At 36.9% G+C, this 24,829-nt stretch overlaps 1 protein-coding gene across 1 annotated transcript in view; it reads right to left on the bottom strand.

Annotated features, from left to right (window-relative positions):
• Positions 1-24,829, bottom strand: part of LOC104624858 (calcium-dependent secretion activator 2-like) — a gene marked incomplete at both ends in the record, with an annotated part of 61,293 nt that overhangs the window by 30,000 nt on the left and 6,464 nt on the right. The window contains 5 exons of the mRNA XM_010292327.1: positions 521-584; positions 4,356-4,457; positions 16,264-16,451; positions 20,046-20,182; positions 22,609-22,617. Of these exons, the coding sequence (XP_010290629.1) occupies positions 521-584; positions 4,356-4,457; positions 16,264-16,451; positions 20,046-20,182; positions 22,609-22,617 (500 nt within the window). The remainder of the gene's footprint in view (positions 1-520; positions 585-4,355; positions 4,458-16,263; positions 16,452-20,045; positions 20,183-22,608; positions 22,618-24,829) is intronic.

Genomic DNA, 24,829 nt, shown 5'->3' with positions numbered 1-24,829 from the left:
TGCTTTTGCCATTATGAGGTCTTCTCCCTTCTGCTCAATACAAGAGGATTTGCTGGGCAGGAGTTTACATTTATAGCTGTCCATGACAGTTTTGCTGCGTATAGCTTTTTCTTCTTAAATTGACCCCAATTATGGATTTATGGAAGATTATTTGGATTATATAGAAGCTTTTTAATGTTACATGTCAGTATAGACAACATCAGCAGCACAGAAGCCATAGAAAGCAGGAAAGGGGGGCTGCAGAGTAGACTTGCAGTACTTTAGAGGCCATGCTGGGAAATCGTTAAATTATAACGAAACAGTAAGTCACTGCAGCGACTTGAAGCAGAAGTGCAATAAATAAGTCCTACAGAAAACAGCTGTTTGCCTCTGTGGAAAAGGTTGAGAAAAAACCTCCAAGTGAATAAAATGAGTAGTAAAATACCTGAGAAGGCATGAGTCTGCTTTCAGCAGCCTGAAGGCAAAAGAAAAATGCAGGCTTAGTACCCAAGCAGAATTTAAAATATGTTCTCAAACTTACCCTTTCAAGTAATGAAAGTGTGGCTTTTAAAGCTCCTTCAGGACGTCCAAAAGGGAAACAGTATCTTAAAAAGTTAAAAAAAAAAAAAAAAAGAAAAAAGAAGAAAGAAAAAAAACGAAGAGAAATTATCAGAATTATAATATCTAAGTTAAGAATTTATTTTGAGACGTAAGTGTACACAACTGGCAATAAATTATGTTAGCAGAAGACTCCCATAGGCAAAGTACTAATGACGGCAGGAGGCCTCTTCATTAGTCTACCATGGAGCATATACAAAGTACAGCAGCATCAGTCCACCAGCAGCTCAGGCCTAAACACAGAAAAAATACAGAAGGCAAAAAGCATCACTTCCACTTTCTCAACTATGAAGGATATTTAATGGTCTATGATGAGCTTAGCTGTCAGCCTTCTGGAAAAAGGTACTATTTCTCATGTAGCCACGACAAGCTACTGGAGCTGTGAAGTAGCACTCTGTATATTATATCTTGTTTTAGTATTGGATCAAGACAAGGACAATATGTCAGCTATTCAAATTTCTAGAGATATATGGGAATAAAAATGCCTGCAGATATTCCATATTTTTTTCTACTATATTATAAATAGCTTGGAAAAGCATTTTATGTTATCTTAATTTTATCAGCTGCAACTTAAACCATACCCACTTCTGTCTCGATACTTCTAAAATTATGTAAATTAAAAAGTGATCCCATTAGTAGCTTTGCTTTTCATTTTTGTCTACTGAATGATCAAATATATCAGCTCAATGAGACCACAATGCTCAGGCAACTGTAACCTCTCTTAATCCTGTCTATAAAATCTTGCTGGGATATCCCCAATTGGAAAAAGGATTTTTTACTTTGCCGAGATTACTTTTTTCCTTTTTATTACTCACTGAGTATGGTAACCTCATATTCTAATGTTTTCCAATAATAAAATCTTTTCTAATGATAAAAGGATTCAGAACAGTGAATTTTACATATACGTTTTGGTCAGCCAAAATAAAGCCCTGTAAATGAGGTCAAAAAAGGATTCCCCACAGAGACAATTCCAGTATTTGGTTTGTCTCATTTTGTTTCTTTCTTACTGTAGTGCTAACAATTTTTGAGGACAGGCTAACAAATTAGCAAAGCACATTTAATGACCCTTAAGCATTAAGTCATCTTAAAATAGAACACATCTTCAGGTGTTTTGACTCCTCCACCCTTTGAAGTATTATTTCCACATTCCTTGACTTGTCTTTCTCATTGTTTATTCCTATCAACCTCTAAATGTCGCTTATTTTTTGATCATACTTAGTATTTCAAATCAAAGACTTCCTTCCAGGTACGTTCTGCAATGTAAATAACACAACAAGCTTCCAAACCCCAACCAGTTTTAAGTTCATGATGTAGACAGAAGTCCCACAGTAGAATAGGGGTTACTCGGTTTATTGCAGAGACAGTATGTAAGAGTACAACACGGGCAGCAAGCTTATGTGGGCAATTGGTGCAAGGAGCTTCTGACAGAGAAGAGTTGCTTTCTTGAGATAAGCAATTAAAGAAAAGGAAATATTCACAGTAGAGACCTAAAGGGACACTCACCAGTACATTGTTTGAGAGGTGCACAGCAGGAGAGGTGCTCAGTAGTTGTGATCATAAAACGGTAACATTTAATAATGTAGCAAAAGAGAACTAGCCAAAAAAATTCGGTACATGTACACTCAGTACATGTACATAATCAAATTCAAGAATGGGAGCTATGAAAAAATGAGCAACTTGAAAAACAAAAGCTAAAACCTTAAAGGAGTGATCAAAAAAAGCAAGAAATCTATAAGCAACCTGAGGGAAAAAAGCATGCCACAATTAAAAAAAAAAAAAAAAGTGGTCAAAACCCCAAACAAAAACGCATCTCATGTGACTCCATGAGAAAGACAAAGAGGTTATTGTAGGGAATCTGGCATTTAAAAACTGTAAAACCTATCTGAACAAGGAGGACATGAAAGTCTCTCAAATATTCTAAGGCACATGTAAACAGCATGGATGCTCAAACTGACAGTAGAAAGAACAGTGGAAGCAGGAAGCCAGCTTGGGAGATGGTGGGACTGTCTTGTGACAAGGAACAAAGGGAAAGTAAGGCCAAAGCAACTCTTTACTGCTGAATCTATTTTAAAAAATATTCAGTATTTCACAGTTACCAAAACAATTTCAATGGATTGAAATATGGAGTAGTCTTAATACCATGTTTTCTTAAGAAAGCAATCTCACAGCCAAGGTTATTCTTGTTAAATGATGGTAACAATCATCTTTATGATCTTTTTACATTACTTGAGTCTAGGTTTTCTTTAAAAGTCTAATGACAGTACTTTATCAGGATGTCCTATATTGTGACTCTATATGCTTTACAAATTCAGATTCCAGGGTACTATTTATTCTTCCTTCTACCAGTTTTATGCCAGTATCCTTGTTTAAATCCAGACATGACACCTATTTTTTTTTTTTATTTCTAACATTTGTTCAGAGAAAGACATAATAATTACTCTGCACCTGGCAGAGCACTGTTTGTCTGTCTTGACTGAATAGGATTTTAAGGGAAACCTTAGAGTCCTCTGAAGGATGGAGGCATTCATCTTTGAATGACACATCTGATTGCTCTCAAGGAGGAGTTTCTAACAGTGTTTGAATTCCCTCAAAACCCACCAAGACTGAGGCAGAAAGATCCTATGATCACTGATATAGCCCAAGCTCATCAACATACTCCAGGGTGTAGGTAAGCAGACGTGATGGGTTTTACCTTGATTTGTTCAAACTCAAATAATTATTTAGACATTATTATACATTTTGTAATTAGTTTCATGTATGGAAGGCCTGCAGATGAACAGAATTATTCCGAAGATCCCTAGCCTCTCTTCTTGTTCCCCCATCTCCCTCCTCTCTCTCTGTACATATTCAGAAGGCTTCTGCTCCTTCAGTATTTTCTGGGCCACAGTTATTCTCACTGACCTCACCATTGTGTGTGAGTAAAAGTACTTGTATTAATCGGAAATTACGGCAATTGTGTTTCTACCATAAACTTGTCAGGACATGGTCATAAGGATGCCAATCAGAGGCCAGAGGTCTTCTCCCAGCTCCAATACTCCTTCATTTTTTTTGTAGCAACCATGAGAAGACTGTCACAGAAGCAAGTTTTCCTTCCCCCTGCAGATGATGTTCTTCGTCAGTTCTCCCCTCCTGCCCTTCCAAGACCTGGGTAGGAAGTACTCTGTCCTACGCTGCTCTGTATTGCTTCTCTGTCAAGAGCTATTTAATCCCATGGAAGACAGAAAACAAGAAATGTGTCAGGGAAGGATATTAAAAGGAAATAAAGGAAGGAGCATCATTTTTCCCCAAAAGGAATACCCTCCAAGGAGAACCCTTAGTTTACTAAACTCTCCTTAGTTTAACACAGAGATGAAGTCCCAAGTGAAGACTGCAAAAAAACCCCAACAACCTAGTTATCAACATGACAGATACCAGTGAATACTAGACACTCCATCAAACCGGAGGGGCATCCAACAAACCTTGCCAAACAAAAGCAAGCTGTTTCACACAGCACTATTTAAACTGTGGAACGGGGTTGTCGTAAGGTGACAGAGACATAAAATTTCTGTAAGTACATTTTAAAAAAGGATTAGATTGACAGAATAATGGCAGGTAGGTTGGTTTAGTGTGATAAACTAACAGATTTGGTTGTCTACATGACATTCTTCGCATGCATTCTTATTTTAATTTCACTCCGTTTCTTCAAGACCTAAATTGAACACCATGAGAAAAATCATCCAGAAAAAACTTAGTATTCATTGAATAAACCATACACTCACCTGAAATGGCTTATTTGGTTTTCTAAAAGGGAGGAAAGTCTGTCCTTAATTTCCTCAAACCTTTCTTTCTCTTCAACAGATACTGTTCCAATTCCATCGGGCCTGTAATATTAAATTTTAATAATTGTTGATATCTCTTCACACTGATTCCTCTTTGAACAGTTATCTTTATCTTTAAAGCTTTCAGTTAACGTACCTGCTAACTCTCCTTTCCCCGTTTCCATCGCCTCGAAGGATAAACAGTAACTTGTGAATATAGTTAAAGAACAGACCACAACTAGACAACTTAACTTTCGAGCTGAATTTTAAATTCAAGGCCTAAGTTTCTACCTGATCCCAATATGAACACAACGTACCATATATTTCTCCCAAATCATTCCCAAAGATATATAATATCCTTTCTCAAGAAAATTAGTCCTATTGGCACAATAGAGGAGGCTATTCGGATCTTGCTCAATTTCAACTCCTTGAATCTTCCAGATATTTTCCGAGAGGCACAGTATGGCCAAAAGTGATTTTAAAATAAAGGTGGGAGGCAAACTACAGTAAGAAAAGGCAGAGCAGGCAACACCTAGGAATCCCCCTGCTTAGACCGAGCATAGATTTTTGATCTCCCATCCCATATTGACAAATGGCAGCATGTAAACAAGATTTCCATATAAATATAGCATAAAGGATGCAACAAAAAATAATCTTTAAAAAACAAAAGCACTAGCATTTCTTAAATATCAAATTTAAATCCCAGTAATTAATAATAAGCCTTGTATTATATTAAGCACACACTTAGCCTGAAGTTGTTATTGATGTATTTATATTAAAAGAATAACAAAATTAAAGAAATTTAAATACACATTTCCCAGTGTCAGTCACAACTTCCCCACATACAGCATACTTTAAAAAGAAGTATCTGAAAACTTCCAGTTACTCTCTTAACTTCCAGCTCGAGGGTAATAGAACAGCTACTGCTTCCCACCTGAGTTTATGACCCCAACACAAAGTGCCAATCTGCCCTGTACCTCTTCCAGAGCCTCCAAAAGAGTATCTCAATGTTTCTAGAATTGAGAAAATTGTAGTAAACTGACATGAAGAAAGACAACATTCTATGAATGTTCTAAGAATCATTCCAGGATTCTATTAGCACCTTTTTGCTAAATTGTTACTTTAACTTTCTGCACTATACCTAAATCTAGACGGGATAAGTTGCTACCTGGTCATAACATAAACAACTCTCTCATCCTTTAAATCACTTATATTTCTGATCTGTCAAGTCAAGGTGGAAAGAATGCCTGAACTTCTTAAATTATTGTGAAGACAACAATAAAAATTAGATATGGTGGAGATATGAGTAACCAGGCACATCAACATACTATTGTATAAATTTGATGTGAAAGAGCAAATAACTTATCTTCCCTCTTTTGATGGATGCCAGGATACTTTACCTCAGCCTTCTGACAGATGGAACGGGTTCAAATTTAAGTAAATTGCACTGTCTGATTTCATTGTCAGGAGAGATCGTGCTCTGGAGTGATAAAGTAAATAGTTCTGTCATATTAAACCTCACTGAGGCATTTCATATATATGACAGAAAAGACCTAGGGGTCCAGATAACAGTAAGTGAAAAAGGTGAGCCAGTAGGATGTCATATCTGTCAACCTGCACTAAGGCTAGGATCACTGTGTACTGGGGACCTGTCACTTCACCGAGTTTGTTGTCATAAAGAACCTCGTTGACAACATCTAAAATTTTCAGAACTGTTAAATATATTTTCAGTGGATGTCTGCATAGAAGCAAATGTCCCAGAAAAAAGAGTACACAAAAAGGGGTTATGTCCTGATTTTGGCTGGGATGGAGTTGTTTTTTCTTCCTGAGTGGCTGTGTGGTGCTTAATTGCTGGCTGGGGCTAAACCACAGCAGGTTAGAAAAATGTACCACCTATAGCACTGAAAAACTTGTCTCTTGAAAACATGCTTTCAGAAGACAGCACAAACTCTGAATCATTACTTTATTTCTTCCTCTTAGCCTTATTGCAACAAGCAGAATACAAAAACGCATTTTCATAACACAGTTCTCAGACACATATTGTGCTGGTGATCATTTTTTGCTACTATTGGGAGTGTCTATCTACAACTGAGAAAAAAGAATCCACAGAAAAAAGAATCTGACTCTAAGATGAATAAAATAAAATAGCACTGCATTGAGCTGGTAATTTTTATTTACAAATTACTGTTCCTGCCAAGAAAATCAGATTCAAGCAGTCATTTGGTTTTCAAAGGTTTAGGTCATCCGTAAGTGACACAAGAACTATTTTGCAACTTGATTTTTTCAATTCAAAACCAGTATTCAGCTTTCTTATTGCAGCCTGGGCCCTCTCTTTTAAGAACTCAGCCAAGAAAAGTGAGGGACTGTCTTAAGAAGAGTTTTCACTTTAACATTATCTTCTCAAGAAGGTAAACGGAGAGTGCATTTTCCTTTCCTCCACATTCTTTTCCTCCTTATTCTTCACAACTGCTTTTGGGATTAGAGAGCTAGGTGAAACAGTGAACACTCAAAACCTGAGTAGTCTCCTCTCTCTCACTTACATTAGTTTTCAATTTTTTGTTAACTCTGTCAATTGGATTTGGATTGGCCTGTCTTGTCTGCTTAGATCATAGTCTAACTGGCACAGATATACGGTTGTCTCTGGTCACATCTCAAATTGCTTAATTCACTCAGACTTAAATATCAAAAGAGATTTGAAATAAGTATCTCATAAACTAGAGCTAGTAAATTCAAGTGGGAAGTAGCTGTTCAACCATAAGACAACTAAATGACATCAAAATTAGAGGTTGACCAGAATTTTAAAGAAACTTTTACTGTGACAATCTTGCAAGATTGTTGTCCTGATGGCAGTTACTCTAGGGAAATGATTGATTAGGTGGTGGATTTAGGTTTTCCTCTGGGAATGGACTATTTTTCCTCACCTGATATAATCCTTTAAGGCTTGGAGTACCCTCTAAAAATGTTTTGATGTCTAGAGGTTTTAAAACCTGTAGTAATTTGCAGAGGTCACTTGATGCATTGTAAGATTAAGATTCTTGTGAATAGCTATGGCATGTGAGATAAAGATGATATTCAAACTCCACTGGGAATTAGATATGACGGACACTGCGTTGACTGTAGGTTGTTTACAGCCCTGAACTTTGGAAACAGCTTCTCCTAGTGGCCTCTCAGAGACTGAATCATTACCTTAGGCAAGACCGCTTTGTTGAGACATCCTTGTGAAATACTAACTGAACATGACTGACCTTTCTTTCTTCCTCTGGAACATCGTTGATATTGGTGCTTTTTGCATATTTGCATATTAAAAAATGTCTAAAGTCTTTTCAATAAGCTTTCCTCATTAAAAACATAGACCATTGCTTTGGTGTCTCATGGAAACAAATGAGTATGAGGAGATGAATACACAGATTGATAATTCTAATGTACACACACACATAGATGAGAACATTAACGCTAACCAAAAGAATCTGCCAGAGAAAGATAAGAAATTATAATGAAAAACAAAATACAAGAAAAATACTTCAGCTAAGGTCTTGCTTCAAGGCATTTATATAATAAACTACGTTTCAAGAGCATAGGAAAAACAAACCCAAAACTTAAATGTCATCTTGGCTCCTAGAAACAAATTGTTTTAGAAGACTTCAGTGCTTTCTAAGTGCAGGATGCACAACAAAATGAAAGAACAGTCACAGTTTTCAAATTAGCAAGATAAAAGTTCGACTTCTTGTTTCTTAGTAAACTGAAGATTAAATTGTTTCAAATTGTGATGTAGAGATTTTATTATCTATTTATAGGACTTTGATATCCAAGGACTTTAATACCCAAATTTTCCTTTAAAACAAAATTGTATTAATTAGGGCTTTTGCAGAGTCCATGGTTTATGCTAGACAAATCTAGGAAAAACAGTGATTTACATTATTAGCTTAGAAGCAGGCAGAGCAGACATCTTTTTATTAACAGAAAATGAAGAGAGCAAATTATCACGTGGCATTTAAACATAGCTTTAACCAGCAGGCACTTGAAGACCGAGCATTTTGTTGTTTATATTAACTATTCTTCAAACATTCTGACAAAAAAATGGCACAATAGAGCCTTCTGCTGTGTGCATTTCTCAGGCTGATCCTACATCTGCTTACAGGTCACACCCTCTTTTTCACAAGTGAATGAAAAAGACCAATTTTGAAGGCCACTAAAACAGATTAAGATGATCAATCAGGTTCATTTTAATGATATTTTATGAAGTTATATTCTAGGTGGGATTCATTAATGCCCTTCTATGGAAAAGTGAAGCATGCATTAATATATCATTTTACCCAAAGTATAAGGGCATTAATCAGTTGAAATTAATCACAAAACAATGTATAATGTTTAGGGCAGGTGAGAGTACGTAATAGCATTAACTGTTCCTTCATTGCCTAAAAGGACAAGTATCATCTTAAATATGCAGAACTTTGTTCTAATATTTCTTAATAATGTGTGAATTGTGATTAATTTTCTATTGACAATTTCTCAGAGGCTTTTCAGAAGCAGAATTATTTTGATATGTTAAAAAATATGCCTCTGATAATATTGTAGTGAGGACGCATTTTATTATAACATTATTATAGTTATTAGCACTTTCCAACACAGGACAGTATCCTTCCTTAAACCAAAGGTGAGGTCAACATGGGTTCACTTAGTACCTGCAATAAGGTGAAGAACTTTGCTTCTACCTTTGAACTCAGGAGAACGCTACCCATAACTTTCTTGTGGCTATTTACAACAGTAAATAAATCACTAAATAAATCAGTAAATGAGGTTAACAGTAATATAGAAAGCTCTGTCACTAATTGAACAACATTAATTAAAAGAACTCCAAACGTAACTATTTAGAGAGGCCTCACATCAGAGGCTTGGGGGTATGATGCTCATAAGGTAACAATTTAAAAAGGAGAATACAGATTAAATTAAAGAAGGTTTACCTTCCTCTGTGCTCAATATACCTTGGAGATGATCAGCTTCCAAACATGAAGGATGAGCTGGATAATGCAAGATGCTTGGCACAAGGCAGTACATAAAACTGAAAGACCTAGTGAAGAAGTTCTATTTTCAGCATTGCCCAATGAGCCTCAGAAAAGGGAAGATTACATTCACTTGAAGAAAAGGGATATAAATGTCCAAAGATCAACTAGTTTTTCCAGTTCTGAGAGAACACTGCTTCTCATCTAGAAGCACAAACTCACATAGCACATCAATCCTAAAAGGTGTATATTCTCATTCCATTATTCTGGGGAAATGGTGACTGTTAAGATGACTTCTGAATAAAAACACGCTTTTGAGTACGAGAAATACACTCTCACCATTTTCATTATAGAGGACTGATAGAAAAATGAGACAAACTACAAAACCAAAAGACTCTTGTTAAGTCTCTAGATGCTGTATCAAACATGAGAATTCATATAAGATGCTGGCAGACTGATGGAATGTAACTTCTGAGGTAATGCACTTCCCTAAACAACCACACTGTAAGGGATCTCAGGCTCCTTCCTCCAGCTGTTGGACAGCCTTGGAACAGATCTAAGATTAAAGCAGAAGGCCCAAATGCCATTAAAAACCAGTGAAAGAAGACCTTGCACCTGCTATCAATACAACAGAGAACATGTGGGGTTGAGAGTGAATAAGAAGCAGAGTAGAAAGAGGAAGCATTTTCAACTGCTTAAAACTGAAAGGTTCCACAAAATCCTGCTAGCAACGGTTTCTTGGGAAAACCATCTAAAAAGCAGCCTACATGCTATTCAAATATTTTTATATACAAGATTATACATATAAAAACATAACGCTTCCGGGAAGAGATCAACTGGACAAAACCTTTCATATCAGATGGTGACTATGTGCAGATAAACGGTAGAAACTACTAACACTCTGGAATTTTAGATTAAATCTTGTTAGGTAGTGTTTATAAAAGGTATAAATGAAGGAGAAACCAGCAAGATACAGACAACCTTACTTTAACTCTAGAGTTAATTTAGTCAGAAGGAAATACCTATTCAGAAGTGCCACAAAAAATGATTAGAAGAGACAGAGCAATGTAATGATATTAATTTCCTTATTTTTACAAAGTTTCTTGTCCCAGATTTGAAAGGGATGATTTCTCTGAACATTCTTTTATCACTTGACACAAAGTGTAAAATTGCAACAAATGGTTCTTATCACAAAACATTGAAAAATGAAAAGAAATATATGAAGGCATAGTACTCTCCAAAGTTTCCATAGTTTCATTTCTTCTATGTGTTCATTTACTCCACTTTAAGATATTTCCTCCAAGCATAACAGGAACAAGAAGCCTATTGGAGAGTGTACAGTGCCAAATAATGGCAAGGATCTGAAAGGACATCTCAGAGAGGGCAAGGCTATTACAGATACATGAACTGAATTATTTGCACTGGTGTTTATTATGAAGGAAATTAAGACGACTCCTGTGCTGGAACACTTCTTTGTTCACAGAAGAAAGATCTTTATTTTCAGCACAGAATCTGTCCAAAAAGCTTATGGAACAAATTAGAATGAACAGCAGTAAGTTGCCAGGGCTGGAACTGAATTACCTATCATTGTGTGAAAGTTCTCACCGAGAACTGCCTTCCTCCTAAGGAATGGGTGCTGAAGAATGCGAGATCAATTTAAAAATCAGAAGTCTCCAGGGGAGGTAGGGGGTATGCTGCAGTGTAATGCTACAGGTCATTAAGCATTACATACATCCCAGAAAATCAGAAGGAACTATAATGTAAGGATATTTAAGGATAAAATTAAAGAAAATTGGGTAAATATTGATTGTGAAGAAGTCTGTATGTCTTTGAAGCCATAAGGCAGAGAAATCTTACCTTCTGATCTTGAAGTCCTCTAATGGGATCAACAACAGGTGGATGATTGACCTGACTGATACAATGTACCTGGATATCCAAAAATCTTTTGTCAGAGTCCCTAACCAAAAGCTTTTAAGGCAATTAAGCAGCCACTGAGTAAGAGTGAAAGTCCTTACATTTACAGTGAAAAAAGAGAGAGTGGGAATACATGGTGAGTACCTGCAGCGAAGGTAAGTTATCGGTAGAGTTCTGCAGGGATCTGTGCTAAGACCTGTGTTATTTTACAGTATTCATAAATGACCTGGCAAGCAAATGTAATTGTAATGACAGTTATGTAGCATAGTGTGGAATTCCAGAAGGACCTTATGAAATCACGTAGCAATAAAACAGCAAACGATGATCAAGGTAGATAACTGTAAGGAAAAATCAGTTGCTCTTCAGGACAGAGAATCTTGGTGTTATGATGGATAATGTCATGAAACTGTCCCTGTTCAGTAGCAGTCAAAGAACCAAATCAATATTGGGAATTACCAGAAAAGGATAATGAATTAGCAGAAAACATCCATCCAGTGTAATCAATGCATGGTTCACTCATACTTCTTGCATCTTATATAGCAAAGAGACAACAGAGAAGGAATTTTTTTTTTTTTTTTTTTTTGTGTCTCTCCTCCATCTCATCCAACAGCAACAGAAAATGAAATGAGATGTGGAGGAGTCCGGTTCAAAGCAAGAGTTCTTCAAGCAAGAGGAGGTTGAGTTGTGGAACTTTCTGCTGAGGGTGTTGAGGGTGCAAAGGGCTTATGCAGGTTCAGGGATGCAACGGACAAGTATCTGAAACAGAGACTCACTCCAGGTTACCAAACAGCCAACTCTGCAAAGAGTTGGAGACTGAAAGAGCACTAAGAGGCAATATTGCATATGCTTGCCCTTCTCTTACTCCAAGCAGGTCAACACTGGAGAGAAATGACTGACTGGCTTAGAAGAACCCTGACTCAATATGACTGTTCTTCTATGCAAACACGTATGAGCTTATTTCAAAATGAAGGCAGAAAGAAACTATTTATCTTTGGTTATAAATTGATTTTTGTAGCATTACTTTCACCTTCACTTCTCATATATGAACTTCCAATAAATCAGCTTCCTTTCTGAATAGAAAAAGGTGGAACCAGGGAATATGCTTGAATTTTGAATTTTTCAATTCCGTCTATAACTCAGCAGGTGGAAGGAAGTCACTTTGCACTTCATGTGATACCCACCAGCATCCATTTCAGACAAGAGGGACTGAATAGAAGTCACAGCATGAAAAGTAGACAAAAGTGAACATGATGGGGAAGAAAACAATAGCTCCTACCTGGACTGTTTAGACTGAAATGTCAGCATTCAGAAATATCCTATAGTTTCTTGTTCTGCCTATTTCACTTTCACCAGAGATACACAAGTGTATGCGTAATTGCAGTGTGAAAAGTTCACAATTCCATATAGTGGAACATTTCAGAAGAAAAACATTGTGAAAAGGATCCAAAAGAGATGCTACTGTAAAGTTACATAGCACCAGAAGCACAGCCAACGAAAGCTGATTTCATTTACTTCAGGAAAAGGAATCACCTGATTCAGAAACAAGGATGTGTTTTTGTTTAAACACTCAGCAAGGCTACTCTTCTACTAAAATATTTTGCTTTTTGGCTATTTAGGAAGAGAATGTCCTCCACAAAAGCAGAAATAACTTTTCTGCATAAGCAGTTTGTTAGCCCAGTCGTAACGCTCTTCTCACTGGGAAAGGAAAGGCACAAATGAGGCTTGAATTCCTCTGTCTAGGACTCAGCACATGGTGCTCGACCCTACATCAACAATTCTGTTCCCAAAGCAACACTGGCATAGGAGACACCCTAAGTGCGTGAATGCTTGATAACTCTGTCAGAACTTGTCACCTGTATCTTCTGTCTACGGCATACAGCCTACACCAGAGCTCAGTTCAGGTCTCCTCAGTGCTCCACAATGTCCCTGAATCTTTAGGACAATTCACTTTTATGTGTTTATTCCAAGTGTTTTGAAATAAAACCATGGCTATTGTGTTACAGCCTGCAAGAGCATTGCAGCCTGCAGCATGAAACAGAGTTCATATTTCGAGTCCTAAGGTGCAGCAAAAGAGCACAGGGGATACCCGAGGGTTCAAAATCTGACAGAAGAGTTCTGGAGACATATGAAGGGTAGAAAGAGCCAAAGCTGATTCAGCCTTGTTCATAGTGTTTACTGGGAGCAGCATTCAGTACACACAATCCCACAATCATGCCTGGGATCTTAGAGTGCCTATGACTAATGGCCAGTTGGGGTCCATCGTATGAGACAGCTTCCTCACCAGTTTTATTTAGCAAATCAGATGTAGCCAGTGGTGTGCTCAGCATATGTCCTGGCATGGCCCCGGTATATTTTGTAGATTTGCTCTGATTTGTGCTTGAGTTTCTCCTCACCGGACTACCAGAAATGAAGGTGAGTGACACCTTTATCTGACCATTTGACTGATGTCACTAGATTGCCTGCTACTCTAAAATGCATGCCTAAAAGAAACTGATAATTTGAACTACAGATATGGCTGCATTTCTACATGCTCCTCCACCACCTGACTTCAAGATCATTTTTGATGATCTTTCTCAGGCTAGTGGAAGGTCTAAGATCCCTCTGTGAAGCACAGGTGAAATATAAATTGAATACATTATGCCCAGAGTATAAAGCTCTTTGTTCTGTGGTCTTTCTAATTCTCAGCCTGACTTATAAAACTAAGATGTATAACGCCAGGGATCAGCCTAGAACTTTGGCCTGTCATGCATTGTATGTGAAATTCTTTTTTCCTTTTTACTATTTCTTAGTGCTGCAGCAGATGAATGAGTGGATGTATTATGTGTGTATATGTGTGTCTGTCATCCTTAGTGAGTGTGTCTGCTTCTGTCCTTGACTTACTTTTCTTCTTTCTTCATGTTTCTTTTTTCTTCCTTTTTACAATATCTCAGTTCTAGTCAGACCCTCTCTGTTCAACACTTCTTTTATTCCTAAAACACTCATAATGCTATTCAGATAATATCTGTACAGAAGGAATAGACAGAATACAGAGTGCTTACCACTGTGTAAATGATGTGCTCCCTGAGATATTTTCATGCACTGCACGCACTGTTGTCCTTCACTTAAATTATGAAATAAAAAGAAATGTATCTACCTTTCTTTTGAATTCTTGAAATAAGTTTGAGCAATTATCACTGTATATTTGTCTTGTTAGGTTGAAACCAGTAATAAAAAGGCTAGAAACAACAAAGACTTAGACTCAATGGGAAATACGAATGTGTCAGGTCCTTCAAGAACTGACAAAAGAAGCATGCTTTTACAGAGAATAGGTTACCAAATAAAAGCCAGAAAATCTCCTAACTTACCGGTATGAACGTTAAAATTCTTGAGAGTATTTCAGGCACATTCAAAAACATTTTCATTTTGGATATTATTATCAAGGATTACATAATGTTAATCTCCCACTATCAAATCACTCAGGTCACAAATGCCCAGCTCCTGTTCTCACAGATGAGGCTTTGTCTGAGCCAATGAAGGAAACAATATCCTTTTTTAAGGATTGTCCCTTCTTCACTGGCTCGAGGATAAGTAAAAGAGCCTCTGTGACTGACTGGTTGCAAGGCAATATAAGCATACACGTTGGGAAGAAAACCTCTCTCCCTTGATCCCTATCAGGATTCAGTTTTGGGGATTTACTGACTGCATCACAGTAATCGCTTTTTGGGACTGTGAGTAGGTTTTCTCCTAGTGGTAGGATTCGATCAGTTGAGGGGAGGAGATCCATTGGCTTTTCCCTGTTATTTTTTAACTTTTCAAACATACTTCCTACAGCAGTCTACAAATCTAGTGTGCACAGTAGGGTATAAATGCATGTTGTCCTATAATTTGATAGACTGCCTGTCCCACTCCCCACTCCAGTACAAGGAAGACATGGATAAACTAAAGCGAGTTCAGTGAAGGGCCACCATGATAGTCAGAGGCCAGAGCACTTGCTCTGAGGAAAGGCTGAGGGAGCTGGGCTTGTTCAGCCTGGAGAATAGGAGGTGTCTAGGGGGTCTCCCAGCTGCTACTGGGAGGTTGACAAGAGACAATGAATATAACGACACTGAAATAAGACAGTTTCAAACTGGGTAAAGACCTGACTGGATAAAGCCCTGAGCAACCTGGTCTGACTTCACAACTGACCCTGCTTCAAGCAGGAGGTTGGTCTAGAGACCTCCTGAGGTCCCTTCCAACCTGAGCCATGCAATGATCCTATCTCCAATACCTGCTGTCCAATAGCAGAGCTAGTTCTCTCACAATTTGGGATAAGACCCAGATGAAGCAAAAGCTTCTTTTTAAAGAATGTGCTTAGCACAGCAAAGCAACAACTTAATTTTTCCAAGTCTTTCACTTGCAAGTGGAAGGAAGACATCATCCCAAGAGGATGACTGTGACCAACAGCTCCTGAAGCAGCCTACCCCTTTAGTGGAAAGAATTCCAGAAGTATCCTAGCTCTTCCTGGCTGTGGGTCACACCACATTCCCAATGTATGTTATTTCTATCTGTGGTAGCACAGCCAGAAGAACTCAGTATAGTATGAGTAGTTGCTGAGCTACAGACTGTAGAAAAAGAGTCAGAGCTTCCCTTAAAGTGCAAAATTGTTCAAAATGTTCACTGGAAACACCATGCACTAACACAACACAAATGCAGAATGCAGAAGACTACCTTTTTAACAGGATGATATCCTTCAGCCTTGAATCAGACTGTCTATACAATGCCCAAGGAAACATATTGCATTAAGACAGTACAAATTGAAAGGAGTTTTTTTTTTTTTTTTTAAATAGTAATCTGTAGAGACCCTCCGATACCTCTGAAGAAACTTTAATGAACTGATTTCTGTTGCATGCAACTTCCCTGCCTGGTGAATGCAAGGGCCTATAAATACTTTTGCTTCATCCTAAGGCTATGAATTTAAAAAAATACCATTAAATTACCTGTTGCCATGAACATGAGAAGCACAAAACGCAAAACTGTAGTGGAGCAAGGTTGGATCAATGACAGAACCATTTTCTGAATGTTCAATCAATTCATTGAGATAGCACAGATGGCGGTGACAGCCTCTCACTCCATAGCGAGCACAGTATTCGTCTAATACGAAGACTTGACCTGGGCTAAACCAACCCTGGAAGAGAAAAGCAAAAAAACCCACAGCATTTTGAGATTTGTTTTCCAACTCACAGCTTTTAAATCAAACAAAGAACAGAAGCATATATTTTTATGTGCGTTACATAAACTTTTTATACTAGAATGATTTATATTTGACTAATGCTGATGGCACCAGAAGCTAGATCCAACAATAGCCCTCTCGCTGAAAGGAATACATGCCAGGAAACTATTTGCAGTTCTGAGTTACCACTACTACGAAATATATGGTTTACAAAAACATGTTAATACATCCAAAGGCTGGTACAGATTCAATTCTATCAAAACCTAATATAAACTATCACTTCAAAATAATTCATTTCATTAAAGTAATTAATTGTAAGGTATGAGAGAACATTTGAGTAACGGTGAGGGGCATTAACATCGAAAGTTAAACCACAGTTGCTAGATGGTCAGTTCCATGTGGTCACAACTTTAATGCAAGACAACCACAATTTGACCATTTACCCTGTTTCTTATGTAATGTGTGAACTTTTAATAACTTTTTAACAACGTATACTAGTAAAGAGATGCAAAGCTAGGTACTTTGTTAAAAGCCATCTGAGTAAGATCAGTATGATTTGACCTTAAATAATAATTAGATATTCTGGGGCATACCGGGGGTTTATTTGGGCACAGGTTGGATGAGACCAGAACAGCATAACCCTGACACCGACAGGAACAAAGTACAAACTCCTTCTCACCATATAAAGAGTTCTTGAGTGAATCTAGAGTGTAAAAACCATAATTGATTCTTGATGTAGAAATGTAAAACAGAAGAGCCTTCATTGCCTTGCTTCCCAATACGAAAAAAAGATAGCACAGTGAGCTTCCAAAAAGCAGCAGGAAGAAAAACATAAACCTTGGGAAACCACAGCTACTGCATAGCTGTTATAAATAAGCTTTTTTCTTTGTTCGTTTCTTAATTGTGGTGATATAGCCCTCTGATCAACCCTACCAAATTATTAAGAGATACTGAAGAACACCCAAACTCAAATATACAAATAACGTGGATAAGCAGTAACTTAATAATTTCAAAAATGATTTTGCAAGTAATGAATTTATAATATCAGTTTAGCATCTAAAGACCATATTTCCCTATTGCTTGTGCATACTTCTGCAAGCTCGGATGTTTAGTATTTCTACAAAATATCAGCAAAAATACTATTAAACAATACTTTAAAATATATTCACATCAGGTTTAAATCATCTGTGTTTTAACTTTACCAAAAGACTTGCACGAGACAGAATTTAAATTTTATGTTATCTCCCAACTCTTGAATTTAACGTATTATTTGCAAACAAGAACACCTCAGAGCTATTTCATAAATTTGTTTCTTCCTAATTCATTTCTCTGAAGTCAATGTTTCCACTGCCTCTAAAGAGCTTCAGCTGTTTCTAGAGAACACTTAGCTTTATTACAGCACCCAGAACAGTACTCAGTGTTTTAAACTAATATCCAGTGATGTAGCAATGGCTCATGTAGTTTACATGGTGTTTACAAGAAAATATGGTATTCCATTGAAAGAAGAAATAAAAGGGATTTTAACTGAATTTCTGCAATAATATGTACCTTTCCCTAAATATAATGAACAGTGGTTATGGTGACTGATATTCTGCCAATACATTGCCCAAGTCATTGTCACTGACATCTCTCTACATTTTTCTGAAAAACATGAAAAAATGAAGCATGCCAATGCCTAGCAGTACAAAAGGAAAGAATCATTAAAACTTCTGTATGTTCTCATAGGAGGAAATTGTGACAAGAATAAAAATTTTAAAAGAACTCATTGCTTTAACTTCAGTCACTGTAAGAGATCTGTTTTAGTGTGATCGTTTTCATACACATGTGCTTTCCTTGCCCTTGTCCAACTCCACACCATACATCTGTCACATATAACAGCTCTATGCTACAGCGTATTAGATAACTACATATTTTTTATTGTAAAACTGAAAAAAAAAGGGGAGAAAAAGAAGCTCCCTAATACCTAGGAAAATGTAAAATTAAAGTCGTTTTGATCATATAGCAATTTAATATAGAACTGTGCTTACATATTTTTTATTTTTACAAATGTATGTGTGGTTACTCTATATTTATTGAAAATAAAGGGATGAATTTTTTCTAAATATGATAGGAAGTGAGCTAATCAGGAAAAAAGTAATCACACTTTTATGTTCATGTATTCTATTGCTATCTTGACATTCACAATTTTCTAAATTAAAAAATGTATTTAAATATGCAATTTAACAAAAAATGATCACCCATTCTACTTCCTAAAAGGTGAATTTTAAAAAGAACAATAAGAAATGCATCTGCTTTACGGTTGCTATAGCACTGTGTATTTCACCTAACCTCTTCTAAAAGTTCCTGATTTCAAGGTTATATTAAGTGTCTTACTATATTATTATTATAAAAAAAGATTTTGACCCCAATGCACTGTTAGAAAGCTACCCATTTTCTCTTTGAGTGCCAATTACTTTGTACAGATGTACCTTCGGGCCTCTTCTTTGATTCATTGTGCAGCCCACAGACAGAAAATGAGTCCTTTAACTTTTTCTATACATACTTATCAGGTAGCATTTTAAAAAGGAAGCAACTGTCATCAAATAATTTTTTCCCCCTTTTTACACTTGCAAACAAACTTAACCCCCCCCTCATTATCTTTGTATTGTATGACTGGTCAGACCAACAGAAAAAAGAAGTATAAAAAAGTTATCCTTTTTTCTTGCTGTTGGGATGGTAAAGTGAAAAAAAAAGAAGTGCTATGAAGCATTTTAGGTCCTTCGCGAGAGATCACTGTTTCAGATGCTATACTGAGTGAGAAATAAAGCCACACAAACCTGTTTAACAAGAGTGTACAATCTGATGGACTTCCACAAGATTGCTGTGGGTCTTCCCTACTGAAAACAAAATCAGAAGCAGCCCCATCCTAAACTCCCAGTCCCACAAAGCAAAGAACAGAAAACGTTATGTAGGAAACTGCAGCTACAAATACAGAAGCACGCTATGCCACTATGTTATCTTTGAATGTGAACAACATTCATTTTGATACAGAGATCACATTTACTTGTTTTTGATTAATAATTATATTCCCATTTGTTATTTGCAATTCAGGTAATACTTATAGGTCCATAAATCTCTACTGCCTGTGGTTCTGCCTCTCTTCTTTTGGCGTTTGCCCTTCTTCACACCACAGTGGAAGGAAGAACTACAAGATAGGTGAAAACGTCTGACATGAGGCGACTACATTTGTACCTTAAAATGCCCGTACAGGTGTCAGTAAATCCTACCACAGGAGCTCCTATCATTAGCAAAACCTTCTGTTTTTATTCAAACCTCCACAGAGGACATGATAAATTTCAGCTGATAAAATCAGAGACAGTTTGGGTCTCTCTGCTTTCTACTGAGTGGAACAGCAGCAGCTTGCAAGTGTATAATTTTCAAATTTGAAACCAATCGATTGGACCCTTTATTCCAACTACAACTGCAGCTATTGAATGAACTAGGAAGAAAGGACTACTTTGTAACAACTATTTCTCACTTCTTTATATCTATCTTCCAGCCAGTACTCACCAAACAAGAATAGGAGTCATTCAATCTGTGATCCAAGGTCTGCCTCTGAAGCAGTCTAAAGAGGGAAGCATGGTCAAATTTGCAGGGATTAGCAGAAATAAACTCATCCATGCCATGTTTCTGACCACGGTCTGTATCTGTTCATACAAAGGAAAAATGTGCAGAACAATACACGTGAGTGTGTGTGCAGATTTACAAATACAACGGTATACATGGTACGTAAAATCTCAATATATAAACTTTTGTGAAAAGATTTCAAAGAAACAAGTTACATATGTAGATGCTTGCAGGAGACTTATTATAGAATCTTGTTTTTTAATCTGAAAATAATATTACTGAATTATTTTTCTATCATACCAATCTATGGAGTGTAACAGTGAAAAAAAAATAAGTTGCTACCCACTGACAGATTAAACAAAATTTAGAAAAGCTATGGGAAAATACAACATAGTACATTAAAATAATTCCTAAAGCATGGTTTTCTAGTGGAGCTTTTCAAATGTTATAATTTACTAAACAACATTATAAGTACGAAAAAAATGTGTTCTATGATTTCCTGTGTGTGACTCTCTGCCTAATTTTAGAAAAATACCCAAATAAATATCCTTCCCTCCATTGCAAAAAAGTGAAAGGTTTATGCATTTATTGCTTCAGATAAGAAAGAGCATCTTTCCTGCAGATCAAAGTACTGCTCATAGAAATATTCACCATGGCTTGAAGCTTACTTCTCAAATGGCAAACTGGAGCAGAAATGAACACACTGGCTTCAGCTAGGTCATTTCCAGCCTCTTTTTGTACTCAGCTTTTAATGAGACAAACCTTAATGTAGTAATGGCAAAGAGCTCCTTCAACCTTCCAGCAAAGAGTAGTGAAAAAGGGAGCAGCATTTTTGTGTAAATACATCGAGAAAACATACCATCCCAAATGGCACTTCAATCAAAGGCCCAAATTTATTGTTCTTCACAGATTGCATCTTTCAACGCCTTTAAACCCCGCGGGTTTATCAAAAGAGAAGCTCTAGTGATTGCTTTCATTAATGCTATGTTTTGTCAAAGTCCTCAATGTGAATTATCTATCAAGTATGGACAGAAAAAGCCTTACAGTGCCCAAAAGGACTAGTTATGTATTAGCACATTAGCTGTCTTGGATTCTATAGACTGTACCGGGGTGAACAGTCCTATCAACTTAAAAATTGACTTCCCCTTTCAATAGGGCCTTAGGTCTTTGTTCCTTTAAATTCAAACCTAAGTCTTTTTATATTCATTACTAGAAAAGTATAGATCTAAGTGTATCCTAAATGCAATTTTGAAAACGTGCATAGTACAAAACTAAAATTTCTAAAGAAAAGGAGACAAAAGTTTATTGATTAAACCCAATTATAGAGTCAGGTTCATAATAAAACTCAATATTGATCTGTGGGCATGATGCTAACATAATCAGTCACATTTAGAAATTTAGCCCCAGATCATATTGATCCATGTCAAGTCCAACTTTCAGCTGTATTTGTAGATGGGAGAATTATTTAATTCAAGCTGAAGGATCTGCAGCATCACATCCTGGAAAGATGCAGAAACTAATTCATATCACTTGGCTTTGCACTGTCAAAGCAAGAGTCACATCCATGTGACAGATTTCACCAAGGTGGATGTAGCAAATAAACAGTATGACAATACATCAATGGCGTAAGGTATGAGACCATCATCACAGAGAAACAGCAGCATATATTTTTAATGGTTTAAGGATCAGTAGCATATGTGATTACACAGCTTAACAATATTTCCATAAGCATTAGACTAGCCTATCATTAATGACAAACTTAGCTCCTATTTTTGACATAGGTGCATGAAATGCTCGCTCTTAAATAGTACAATTTAAATGTATTTAAACACATGAATTCAAAGACAAACAACTGATATCAACACAGCTACATTACTGAAAGTACTAAAGTACAATGTGAAGTTATCTATAGTTTCCAAAAAGATCCACACACAGATAAAAGCTTTCCAAACCCAACCTGTTTAATGTGTGACTGGTTTCTACATTTCTTGTAAGTTTTCCTTCTTATACAGATATCTGATTTATTGAGCCATTATTTGCAATAAGACAGATGACAGAAAAGAAAAAGGGTAAGTATTTCTTTCTGCCATTGGTCTCACGTACTAACTATAGACAGATGAATCTTCCTTAAATTAACTGGCTTGATTTTTTTTCTCTGGTTAACCACAAAAGTATAAAAGATTCCCCTTTTTAAAAAGAAAATCTGTGTAAGTACTGACAAGTAATTAAGTATTTTGAAATCAGGAGACTGGATGTTGCAAATGAAACAGATTCAGCATTCTGACACGGGCACCCAGATGATCTGAATCTATCAGGTAACCTACTGAATACAATGCAGCTTGTGAAAGCAGAATCTGCTATTACATAATTTGGGCAAAATAAGCAAAAATATTTATTTAAAGATAAATATACTTGCTAGATTTCATTCTACAGAAAAATAACACTGTCAAATAGTAACAGAAGATCTGAATATATTCTAGCAACAGAAAAACAATTAAAAACTTACCTTTGCCAGCTGCAGGCAAGCAGGAGATAATAGAAAAATAGATCTAGTGTAATACATTACAGTTTATTTTACTGTTATGATATGCATACAAGATAACTGGTAAATCTTTTTAAAAAAAAATGCATTTTTTTAAAAAAAAGAACCTGATCAAAGATTATGAAGAATTCATAAATGTTCTATGACTGTGACTTAAAAATTATTTAACACCCTACATTTAAAAATTTTTAGAGTGATTGTATTTCTCAAATTCCTACATAAATGAACTTTAGATGTCCTGTTCAAGCTATATGTAAATGCAAAAGACAGAAAGAGTGCTACATTCTGATATACAGTTAGGAAAAAATACAATTCCACTTTATGCTCTACACTTTCTCAATCGTTGGAAATATTGGGAAGATATTTGGGGAGAATTTTGAAACAGTAATACTTCTGCTTTTTCACAATTCATTTTCTTTCCTTAATGGAATTTGTTGTCCTGTGTCCCGATATTGGCTGGGATAGAGTTAATTTTCTTCCTGATAGCTGGCATAGTGCTGTGTTTTGGATTTGGGATGGAAATAATGTTGATAACACACTGATGTTTTCAGTTGTTGCTGAGCAGTCAAGGGCTGTCCAGCTTTTCATGCTGGGCTGCCAGTGAGAAGGTGGGAGGTGCCCAGGGAGCTGGGAGGGGGCACGGCCAGGACAGCTGACCCAGGCTGGCCAAAGGGGTATTCCCTACCATACAACATCATGCCCAGTACATAAACTGGGGGACTTGGCCAGGGAGGTGCTGCGGCTCGGGAACTAACTAGGCATTGGTCAGCAGGTGGTGAGCAATTGTGCTATACCTCACTTGTCTTATATATTCTTTTATCATTCTTATTATCATATTATAATTCTTTTTTTTTCTGTCCTATTAATCTGTCTTTATCTCAATCCATGAGTTTTACCTTTTTTTCCAATTCTCTCCCGCATCCCTCTGGGGGGGTGAGCGAACAGCTGTGTGGTTGTTTCAGCTACCTGCTGGGTTAAACCACAACATCCTGCTTTCAAGTTGCCTCTAAGTCAAACTCATTGTTTTGGCTGCTATTTCCATGTTAGACTGTCTGTTTCAGGTTGCGTATTTATTTAATCTTTCAGAAACTGTTAGCCAAAAAACTGTCCTTTTTTTGAATCAAGGCGGGACAAATATACATATTTTAAAACCATGGCAAAAACTTACAAAAGCTATTGCAGGAGTTTTAGCAAATTCTTGTGTGTTCTTTTAGACAAGGATATTAATTTTGGCAGAATAGCATCCTGAATATTCTTTTTGCCATCTTTGCAAGAAACTTCCAATTTTAGTTCAGCTGCAAAAGCTATAAAAATCATCACATCCTCACTGACTCAGTAGAGTTGACTGAATTAAGACTACTGAGAATCCCATGCTTATGGCACATGCTTGTGTGGTTCCTAGTGATAACCAAATCACTAGGCATCATCTCTGCCCCATTCCAGCCCAGAAGCAAATACACGTTTTCTGTAGCATTTACTCTGTGCTAGGGTGAACTACAGGAACTGGCCTTGCAAAGTGGTGACCTCCTCCCTTTTGTGGCTCTCAGTGAGTCCCTGCTTGAGTTTAAGCATCGTGGAAGCAATTTGAACTAACTCAGGCAGGCAGGAAAGAAGTGCAGGTAGAGACAAGAAATGTTGTATTGTAGAGATTAAAAAGATTTAGAGACTGGGAGCAACAGGGTAAGAACTATGACTCTGACACAGAAGAGGCTGGAACTGGTTGGATGAAGATGAAGGTGCACATGCTCTTTGCAAAAGACAGTGGCAAGACATGCATTACATTCCTTCAAGTGCCACTCCATACAGACAGTGACAGCTTACATCGGGAACATTTCAACTCCCCATCATTGACCGGGACTCGAAAGTGCTACATGCTTAGAAACACAGGCCAAAAAGACAATCTAAACCCCCAGAACCTTATCATTTAAATACCAGACAATGAAATAACAGATGAAGAGAAAGTGGCAGCATATGAGAAAGCAGCTGGCCCATATGGCCTGATGGCCAGGGTGGGGACAACACACTGATGGACTGCCACTATTTTGCTGAAGGACAGATTTGAAGAGGATACTGGTTGGTTTTTGCATGTTTCTGAGTAGCACAGGAGAGCATAAAGGTGACACTGACTGCCTACTGTGGTGGAAGCCAGTGTTAACCTTTTCTTTCTAAAAGGGAGATGGGGGTA

Source organism: Phaethon lepturus, unplaced genomic scaffold (genome assembly GCF_000687285.1).
Source record: "Phaethon lepturus isolate BGI_N335 unplaced genomic scaffold, ASM68728v1 scaffold26668, whole genome shotgun sequence".
Classification (NCBI taxonomy): Eukaryota; Metazoa; Chordata; class Aves; order Phaethontiformes; family Phaethontidae; genus Phaethon; species Phaethon lepturus.
The sequence above is the reverse complement of the archived record's forward strand: the minus strand, read 5'-3'. Positions and strand labels throughout refer to the sequence as shown.